General features: G+C 43.0%; 1 protein-coding gene and 1 non-coding gene across 2 annotated transcripts; both read right to left on the reverse strand.

Annotated features, from left to right (window-relative positions):
- Positions 1-366: 366 nt before the first annotated feature.
- On the reverse strand, positions 367-548 carry LOC118945553 (U2 spliceosomal RNA). The gene has a single exon (XR_005040680.1). It is a non-coding gene; the product is annotated as a U2 spliceosomal RNA (small nuclear RNA).
- LOC149970645 (uncharacterized) lies at positions 520-5,970 on the reverse strand. Its single transcript, XM_090227350.1, has 2 exons — positions 4,115-5,970; positions 520-1,543 (listed from the first exon to the last, which is right to left on the reverse strand). The coding sequence occupies exon 1, from the start codon at positions 5,814-5,816 to the stop codon at positions 4,635-4,637; it is 1,182 nt and encodes a 393-aa protein (XP_090083476.1). The 5' UTR covers positions 5,817-5,970; the 3' UTR covers positions 520-1,543; positions 4,115-4,634.
- Positions 5,971-10,508: the final 4,538 nt, after the last annotated feature.

A 10,508-nucleotide genomic window follows, 5' to 3' on the forward strand; every position in this document is an offset into this window, starting at 1 on the left:
GGTCGGGGCCCGAGACACACTCTGTGCACTCTAGGCAAGGTTCCCGCGGGTGCTCCCGGAACCCACTCTTCCAAGTTTTCGAGGGCTGTCTGTGGATAAAAAGAAGGTCACAGACACAGAGGCACAGAGAGAGAGAGAGAGAGAGAGAGAGAGAGAGAGAGAGACACACACACACAATCCTGGCCCCAATTCTGTTTTTTCTTTTTTTTAAAGTAAAATGGCGGGAAACGGGGGACCCCATTGAAGGGCGCTTCGCCTTTCTTTCAGTTTGAATGTTTCTTTCCTTCTCTTCTTCTGCTAGCTAGCTAGCTAGCCAGCTGTTTACATAGCTTTGTGAATGTGCATTTTTCCTTGACAACGGGAGAAAAGTGTTGCACCGTTCCCGGAGGTACTGCAATACCGGGTCGATGCGTGGAGCGGACGGAGCAAGCCCCATTTCCGACTCCCTGTTCGAAAAATCCATTTAATACGTAGTCCCCCGATGGGGGACGTATCAGATATTAAACTGATAAGAACAGATTTTTTTTTTCTTTTTTTGGAAAAGTTTTATTGACACATTTCCTTTAAAAACAGCTCATACATTTTTTACATCATTGATACACATAAAAACGGCAACAAAGCATAAAACACAGCATTTGAAAGTTACATTTAAATTTGTTAAAAAGTACATGTTGTTAAAACCAATGAAAACAACCATGGATAAAAGTACTTTCCTTGTAAAAACATCAAATCTGTAAAAGCCATTTAAAATGTGTACTAATGATCTAACAAAGGTAAAACATTTTTAAGACATGAAAAACCATGTTAAAAAGTCACTTTGTTAAAAGGCTGTCTTCAGTCCCTTGTACAGGAGGGGGGTGAGTCTTTATCAAGCTCACCTCATCCTGCTCTTCTGAATAGATCATCGTCCCGTCCTTCGGGGCCCAGAGGAGATCCCTCCCCTAGGCGCATCGCCCTAGGCGCCGCAGCGCTGTCAGGCCGTGGCCGCCGGGACCTAGGGTGTTGTGGGGGACCCTTCGCCTGGGGTCGAGGCCCCCTTCCTTCCGTACCACCCCAGGGCTTCCGTGGCTACCATGGCCACTGCCTGGGGGGTGGTCTCTACGTTTTTCGCTACCAGCAGGTTACGGGAGGACCACAGTGCTTCCTTCAGGCACGTGAGGGTGGGCCAGAGCTTTGTGAAGGCCTTCGATGGAATGGGCTTTCGGCCCACCCCATACAGCACGAGCTGAGGTGTTAGGTCCTCCCCTGCTGGCAGACACGAGGTGATCAGGGGGCCTGCTTCCTTCCACAGGTCCCTGGCGGCTCTGCACTCCCAGAGCATGTGCCTCACCGAATCTTCTTGGCCGCAGCCTGGTCGGGGGCACGCGGATGTCCTCGCCATGCCCCGTGAGTGCATAACGGCCCTGACCGGGAGGATCTCGTGGGCGACCATCCAGGACAGGTCCCGATGCCGATTCAGGAGAGCAGGATGGGCCACGTTGCACCAAACCGTTGTGGGCTCACCTATAGCGAGCCCGCGCACTGGACACACTGGTTCCCGATCCTGCACAAGAGAGAGAAGAGAGCGGTGTTTTGTTAAAACCGTGACTGTTTCTTTTTCCAGTTTAAAATGTCTTAAAAACTTCTGGAGCTGGACGTAGTGCGGGGGTAGCAGGAAAGAGACTGGGGCTCGCAGGTCGACTGGGATCAGCCTCAGAGTCCTGAGGTAAGATCCCAGCCAGAACCGTGCGAGGGCCTGGGTCTTGTTGTTGACCGGGGAGGTGGCAAGAGTCAGATGTAACGCTGTGTAGCGGCTGCCCAGGAACAAGTAGAGGTCAGGCAAGCCTTTCCCCCCCTTGGACCTGGGCCTCTTGACCACCTCTCTCCTCAGCCTCTCCCACTTGCCTCCCCACAGGAAGTAAAAAGGCATCCGCTCCAGGTCTAAAATTCTCCTTCGAGGGGGGATAAAAACAGAACTGATTAATAAAAGCACAGGTAAAATCACAGCTTTAATGATTAAAACCTTGCCCTCAAAAGTCAGCTGTCGTAGTCCCCAAAAACCCAGTCTCTGTCTTACCGTCCCCAGGATTCCACTCCAGTTACCGCTCCCTCCTCCCCCCCGGTCAAACTTTACCCCCAGTACCCTTATGTCCGTCAGTTTAACTGTCAGAGGTAGTCTGGTCAAGTCTGGGTCTGCCCACGGTCCGAAGAATTGGGCCTCTGTCTTGTCTCTGTTCAGTCTCGCCCCAGAGGCTCGTCCGTACCAGTCAGTCCTGTCCAGAGTCCTGTCGACGGATAAAAGGTCGGTACATAAAATGTTGACGTCGTCCATGTAAAAGACGCACTTGGCGGTCATCCCCCCACTCCCCGGGATACCCACCCCACTGATCCCTTGGTCCCTTCTCAAGACCTGTGCCAGTGGTTCAATACAGGCCACGAACAGAAGGGGAGATAACGGACAGCCCTGACGGACGTCGCAGTGTACTCCCACTGCTTTTGACAGATGCCCATTTACAAGGATTTTGCTGGTGATGTCCCCGTACAGCAGTCCCACCCAAGCTAAGAACCTGTCTGGGAAACCCATTTTTTGCAGTACCTTAAAGAGGTACTGGTGCGAGACCCGATCAAAGGCTTTTTCAAAATCTAAATTTAGGACTACAAGCCGCATGTTTCTGTCTCTCGCATAACAGATGGCATCTCGGATCAGTATCAGGCTGTCCGTGATCTTCCTTCCGGGCACGGCACAGTTTTGGTCCGGGTGGATCACCTCCCCTAAAACAGAAGACATTCTGAGTGTTAAAACCTTGGTAAAAAGTTTACAATCAAAGTTTAAAAGCGTAATCGGTCTCCAGTTTTTCAGGTCCGTCCTGTCGTTTTTCTTGTGTAAAAGAGTCACGATCCCCACTCTAAAACTGTCGGGTAGTCTGTCGAGGTGTTCGAAGTCAGTAAAAACAGTCAGAAGTTCGTCGGCTAAAACATCCCAAAAGGTCAGATAAAACTCCAAAGGGAGGCCGTCCTCCCCCGGTGATTTACCCCTCTTAAAACGTTTCAGTCCTTGGTCGATTTCTGTCCTCGTCAGGTCTTTTTTCAGGTCGTCTGTATTGGGTAAGGTATTGTCGATGTGTGTTAAAAGGTCCCCGATTGTTCCCTCGCACACATCTTTTACCCCAAACAGTTCCCCATAAAAGTCCTCGACCACTTCCTTTATTCCCTCTGTGTCTGTTTTTAAAACCCCGTCCTTGTTTCTCAATCCTGTCATAATCCTACCCTTACTAACTATTTTCTTAAAAAAGTACCTAGTGCACTTCTCCCCTTCTTCTAATTCCCTTTCCTTGCTTCTTAAAATAACCCCCTTGCTTCTCTGTTCTGCTAAATGTGCCATTTCCTTCTTTACTTCTTTAATTTCTTGGTTAAAATCAAGGCCCTGTTGGCATAGGTTAAAATACCTTTCCAGTCGCTTTTGCAGTCCCACCATGCGTCTATCTTTTTCTCTGCTTTTTTCCTTTCCTATCTCTCTAAAGAAGTTCCTTGTCCTTCACTTCACCATTTCCCACCACTGTGCTCGCGTGTCAAAGAAGTCCTGTAGCGTCTGCCACTGGCTGAACTGCTCTCTGTACTGACTAACTACTCTATCATCTTCTAGAAGGGAGCAGTTCAGTTTCCAGGGCCCTCTTCCCACAGTCACACCCGAAGATAGTGAAAGGGTGCACGTCAGCATTACGTGGTCTGAGAAGAAAGCAGGGGTTATTCTAGCATCAGTTGGGGGACAGTCCCGGGTAAACAGATAATCAATGCGAGAGGCTCTGGTGCCATCACCACTGGTCCAGGTGAAGCCCTCCTCTCTTGGATGCAGGGTTTTAAAACAGTCAGTCAGTTTAAAATCCCTGCACAGCCCTTGCAATAAAACACTTGACCTGTCTACCTTAAAATCCCCTCCTGCCCCTCTCCTGTCTGCTCTGCTTAAAACGCAATTAAAATCCCCACCCACCACTAGATGATCCCTCCCTAGCATGTGGGACTGCAGGTCCTCTAAAAGTGCACACCGGTCATGTTTATCGTTAAAACCATACACGTTTAGCACGTTAAAATCCCTCCCCATAAAAGTACAGTTGGCTAAAAGAGCACGCCCACCTACCACCACTGTGCTCCCCTTCACCACCACCTGTGGGGTCTTGATTAAAATGGCAACACCGTCGTTCTTGTTAAAATTGTAACCACTCCAAATGGAGGGCCCGTGCCGCCACTTATCCTCCCATTTCCTGTAAGAGGATAAAAAGGGTAGACCACACTCCTGTAGTAAAAACACATCAGAGTTAAACCTTTCTAAAAAGGATAAAACCGACTGTGCTCTTGTTGCTGTCTTTACGCTCCTCACGTTTATAGTGGTGATTTTAAAAGCCATAAAAGGGGTGAGTAAGAACAGTGCTAGAAGAAAAGCCATTGAAAAGTTAAAAGGGGGTTAGTCTTCAGGGACTTTCTCTCTCTCCCTCCGGGGTAAGGGGGTTTGGAAGGGAGAGGAGGTTAAAACAGGACTTAAAAAGGAGACTTGATTGGGGGAGTTGGAGGGGAAGGTTCTGGGTTCTTCCTCCCCCTGGGAGCTCTCCCACTCCACCTTTCCCTTTTTCTCCTCACCCTGTTCGGGGTCAGAGAGCTCCTCAAGCGTTTATTTTACGTAGGAGGAGGTGTTCCTTCAGAATCTCCCCCTCCTCTCCCGTACCTTCTGACACAGTCTCCATGGTGCTTTCCGACACCGACCCTATGATGTCTGACCCACTTGGGGAGCTTTCGTTGAACATCTCTCCGGAGCCGTCTTTCTCGGCCCTTTCTCCTTCAGGGGTCACATTAGTCTGGGGCAGGGGGATTGGGGTGGGGAGGGTTTTGTCCTCTCCTCCCACTTCTTCCACCACTGCACCTTCCGCGCCCTCCACTACAGCCACCACCACCGGCTCCACCACTGTCTCCTCTACCACCACTACCGGCTCCACTACTGCCTCCTCCTCCACCACCGGCTCCTCCACTACCACCTCGGCAACTGCCGTTCCAGCCCTCTGGCGCTCGAAAGCCCGGTCCGCGGCCGCCCACTCCCTCCTTCCAGCCTTGGCCCTGTTGGCCCAGGAGGAGGGGCAGTCGCGGATGAGGTGGGACCGCTCGCCACAGAGGTTGCACGACCTTCCGTTCGTGCACTCCTCGTAGCGGTGGCCCACCTCCCGGCACTTCATGCAGACGACCTTCTGACAGGCGTCTGCAAGGTGGCCATGTTCACCACACTTACGGCACAGCTTGGGCTGGTCCTGGTAGTGAACATGGCCCCTGTTCTCTCCGAGGACTATGGTGGATGGGATGGCTTTCAACCCACCATAGCCCCCAGGGTCCTCCCTTTGCTGGACAGTGACCCTCCAGGCCCCTGTCCAGATCCCATCGAGGTCTTTTACCTGGATCAGGGGACCCTTCACGTTGCAGTACCTGCCCAGCCATACTGCAACGTCCTCCGGCTGTACGGTTTCATTGTACATACGGACAATAACGGTTTTAATGCTATTATCCGTCAGCTTGGTCACCTCAAACATCGCTGTGAGGGACCCCTGGGTGTTCAGGGCGTTCTGGAGTTTCCCCCAGAACACCCCCAGGAAGCTGGCGTTGGCAAAACTGACATCGAAGCCCTTCCTATAGGGGAGGGCTAAGATGCAGTTTACCTGCGCGGGATGAAAGCCGAGCTCTTTCTGGAGGAATTTTCTGGAGAAATCCAATCGGGATAGCTCCATTATTTTTCCTCCCCTCTCCTTTAGAAGGAGGCGCACTGCATGGTGCCTCCTCATGCCAGCCTGTGCTGCTGACATGATGGAGGCCCACTCCCTTTACAGCCCAACACCAGTGAGAGGGGAGGGGAGGGGGAAGGGAAGGGGAAAGGGAGAGGAAGGGGTGTAAAACAGCCAAGGAACTAGCAGGCTCAGCCAGACTGTGCTGAACAGGGCCTACCAGTACCACGGGACACACAACAAACTATCTAGCACAGCACCAAACTAATCTTATCAACAATGGTAAGGGAATACCCCCCTGATTTGGACAAAAACAAATGGCGGAATATTGGCATTGGACAAACCATATACACGATGGCCAATACCACCCAATTTGGCGTTGATTCATGCAAAGTATATTGCAAATGCCATATGGCAATTGCCAATTGTAACACTTCAAAATTCCAATAGGGGGCGTGTGCGTTCCACCGGGGCTTTTCATATTGCAAATGGCACCCAAGTCAACATCCAAAAGCCAAAATTTGAAAAAAGAATAAAAAATAAATTAATTAAAACCCCTTAAAAAAGTGCTTTCTGGACCTTTTTTCGAAATTCTTTCGAGTTTTTTGTCAATTACACATGTGTAAGAACTGTATGAGTATACTTTTGTCATCATATATATATATTTTTTAAGTACATGCGCATAAGGCATATGTTTTGTCCATTTGCAATATGATTTCATAGGAAGTCAAAAGTCAAAAGTCAAAAATGTCAAAATTTGGTAAAAAACTTCACACATCCTTAAAAAAGTGCTTTCTGGACCGTTTTTCAAAATTCTTGCGATTTTTGTGTCAATTACACATGTATAAGAACTTTATCAACATACTTTAGTCATACTTTATTATCATATATATATATATTTTTTTACTTGTGCATAAGGCATATGTTTTCTCCATTTGGAATATGATTTCATAGGAAGTCAAAAGTCAAAAGTCAAAAATGTCAAAATTTGGTAAAAAACTTCATACATCCTTAAAAAAGTGCTTTCTGGACCTTTTTTCAAAATTCTTTCGATTTTTGTGTCAATAACACATGTATAAGAACTTTATCAACATACTTTAGTCATACTTAATTATCATATTTTTTTTACTTGTGCATAAGGCATATGTTTTCTCCATTTGCAATATGATGTCATAGGAAGTCAAAAGTAACGATTTTCCTCCGTGCAACTGATGATCTAAAATGTGCAACAACATTTTTTTGATTTTTTTTGTTTATGTTTCCTTACTTTTTCAAAGTCACTGTGCATTTGCAATATGTTTTAATGGGCAGGTACCATCACGAATTTGTCATGCTCAAAATTCAAACTTTACTTTGCTCAAACTATACCTTTGTCATCTTGTGATCTAAAATATGCAACTGGTTACCCAAAAAATTTGTTGATGTTTTTTTGTTTATGTTTCCTTACTTTTTCAAAGTCACTGTGCATTTGCAATATGTTTCAATGGGCAGGTACCATCACGAATTTGTCATGCTCAAAATTTTTTAGATGTATTTTTTTTTGTTTCCTTACTTTTTCAAAGTCACTGTGCATTTGCAATATGTTTTAATGGGCAGGTACCATCACGAATTTGTTTATGTTTCCTTACTTTTTCAAAGTCACTGTGCATTTGCAATATGTTTCAATGGGCAGGTACCATCACGAATTTGTCATGCTCAAAATTTTTTAGATGTATTTTTTTTTGTTTCCTTACTTTTTCAAAGTCACTGTGCATTTGCAATATGTTTTAATGGGCAGGTACCATCACGAATTTGTCATGCTCAAAATTCAAACTTTACTTTGCTCAAACTATACCTTTGTCATCTTGTGATCTAAAATATGCAACTGGTTACCCAAAAAATTTGTTGATGTTTTTTTGTTTATGTTTCCTTACTTTTTCAAAGTCACTGTGCATTTGCAATATGTTTCAATGGGCAGGTACCATCACGAATTTGTCATGCTCAAAATTTTTTAGATGTATTTTTTTTTGTTTCCTTACTTTTTCAAAGTCACTGTGCATTTGCAATATGTTTTAATGGGCAGGTACCATCACGAATTTGTTTATGTTTCCTTACTTTTTCAAAGTCACTGTGCATTTGCAATATGTTTCAATGGGCAGGTACCATCACGAATTTGTCATGCTCAAAATTTTTTAGATGTATTTTTTTTTGTTTCCTTACTTTTTCAAAGTCACTGTGCATTTGCAATATGTTTTAATGGGCAGGTACCATCACGAATTTGTCATGCTCAAAATTCAAACTTTACTTTGCTCAAACTATACCTTTGTCATCTTGTGATCTAAAATATGCAACTGGTTACCCAAAAAATTTGTTGATGTTTTTTTGTTTATGTTTCCTTACTTTTTCAAAGTCACTGTGCATTTGCAATATGTTTCAATGGGCAGGTACCATCACGAATTTGTCATGCTCAAAATTTTTTAGATGTATTTTTTTTTGTTTCCTTACTTTTTCAAAGTCACTGTGCATTTGCAATATGTTTTAATGGGCAGGTACCATCACGAATTTGTTTATGTTTCCTTACTTTTTCAAAGTCACTGTGCATTTGCAATATGTTTCAATGGGCAGGTACCATCACGAATTTGTCATGCTCAAAATTTTTTAGATGTATTTTTTTTTGTTTCCTTACTTTTTCAAAGTCACTGTGCATTTGCAATATGTTTTAATGGGCAGGTACCATCACGAATTTGTCATGCTCAAAATTCAAACTTTACTTTGCTCAAACTATACCTTTGTCATCTTGTGATCTAAAATATGCAACTGGTTACCCAAAAAATTTGTTGATGTTTTTTTGTTTATGTTTCCTTACTTTTTCAAAGTCACTGTGCATTTGCAATATGTTTCAATGGGCAGGTACCATCACGAATTTGTCATGCTCAAAATTTTTTAGATGTATTTTTTTTTGTTTCCTTACTTTTTCAAAGTCACTGTGCATTTGCAATATGTTTTAATGGGCAGGTACCATCACGAATTTGTTTATGTTTCCTTACTTTTTCAAAGTCACTGTGCATTTGCAATATGTTTCAATGGGCAGGTACCATCACGAATTTGTCATGCTCAAAATTTTTTAGATGTATTTTTTTTTGTTTCCTTACTTTTTCAAAGTCACTGTGCATTTGCAATATGTTTTAATGGGCAGGTACCATCACGAATTTGTCATGCTATAAATTCAAGCTTTACTTTGCTCAAACTATACCTTTGTCATCTTGTGATCTAAAATATGCAACTGGTTACCCAAAAAATTTGTTGATGTTTTTTTGTTTATGTTTCCTTACTTTTTCAAAGTCACTGTGCATTTTCAATATGTTTCAATGGGCAGGTACCATCACGAATATGTCATGCTCAAAATTTTTTAGATGTATTTTTTTTTGTTTCCTTACTTTTTCAAAGTCACTGTGCATTTGCAATATGTTTTAATGGGCAGGTACCATCACGAATTTGTTTATGTTTCCTTACTTTTTCAAAGTCACTGTGCATTTGCAATATGTTTCAATGGGCAGGTACCATCACGAATTTGTCATGCTCAAAATTTTTTAGATGTATTTTTTTTTGTTTCCTTACTTTTTCAAAGTCACTGTGCATTTGCAATATGTTTTAATGGGCAGGTACCATCACGAATTTGTCATGCTCAAAATTCAAGCTTGTGATCTAAAATATGCAGCTGGTTACCCAAAAAATTTTTGGATGTTTTTTTGTTTATGTTTCCTTACTTTTTCAAAGTCACTGTGCATTTGCAATATGTTTCAATGGGCAGGTACCATCACGAATTTGTCATGCTCAAAATTCAAGCTTTACTTTGCTCAAACTATACCTTTGTCATCTTGTGATCTAAAATATGCAACTGGTTACCCAAAAAATTTGTTGATGTTTTTTTGTTTATGTTTCCTGACTTTTTCAAAGTCACTGTGCATTTGCAATATGTTTCAATGGGCAGGTACCATCACGAATTTGTCATGCTCAAAATTTTTTAGATGTATTTTTTTTTGTTTCTTACTTTTTCAAAGTCACTGTGCATTTGCAATATGTTTTAATGGGCAGGTACCATCACGAATTTGTCATGCTCAAAATTCAAGCTTTACTTTGCTCAAACTATACCTTTGTCATCTTGTGATCTAAAATATGCAACTGGTTACCCAAAAAATTTGTTGATGTTTTTTTGTTTATGTTTCCTTACTTTTTCAAAGTCACTGTGCATTTGCAATATGTTTCAATGGGCAGGTACCATCACGAATTTGTCATGCTCAAAATTTTTTAGATGTATTTTTTTTTGTTTCCTTACTTTTTCAAAGTCACTGTGCATTTGCAATATGTTTTAATGGGCAGGTACCATCACAAATTTGTTTATGTTTCCTTACTTTTTCAAAGTCACTGTGCATTTGCAATATGTTTCAATGGGCAGGTACCATCACGAATTTGTCATGCTCAAAATTTTTTAGATGTATTTTTTTTTGTTTCTTACTTTTTCAAAGTCACTGTGCATTTGCAATATGTTTTAAAGGGCAGGTACCATCACGAATTTGTCATGCTCAAAATTCAAGCTTTACTTTGCTCAAACTATACCTTTGTCATCTTGTGATCTAAAATATGCAACTGGTTACCTAAAACATTTGTTGATGTTTTTTTGTTTATGTTTCCTTACTTTTTCAAAGTCACTGTGCATTTGCAATATGTTTCAATGGGCAGGTACCATCACGAATTTGTCATGCTCAAAATTTTTTAGATGTATTTTTTTTTGTT

The sequence above is a fragment of the Oncorhynchus mykiss genome, chromosome 29 (genome assembly GCF_057628025.1).
Source record: "Oncorhynchus mykiss isolate SJ-2025 chromosome 29, ASM5762802v1, whole genome shotgun sequence".
Lineage (NCBI taxonomy): Eukaryota > Metazoa > Chordata > Actinopteri > Salmoniformes > Salmonidae > Oncorhynchus > Oncorhynchus mykiss.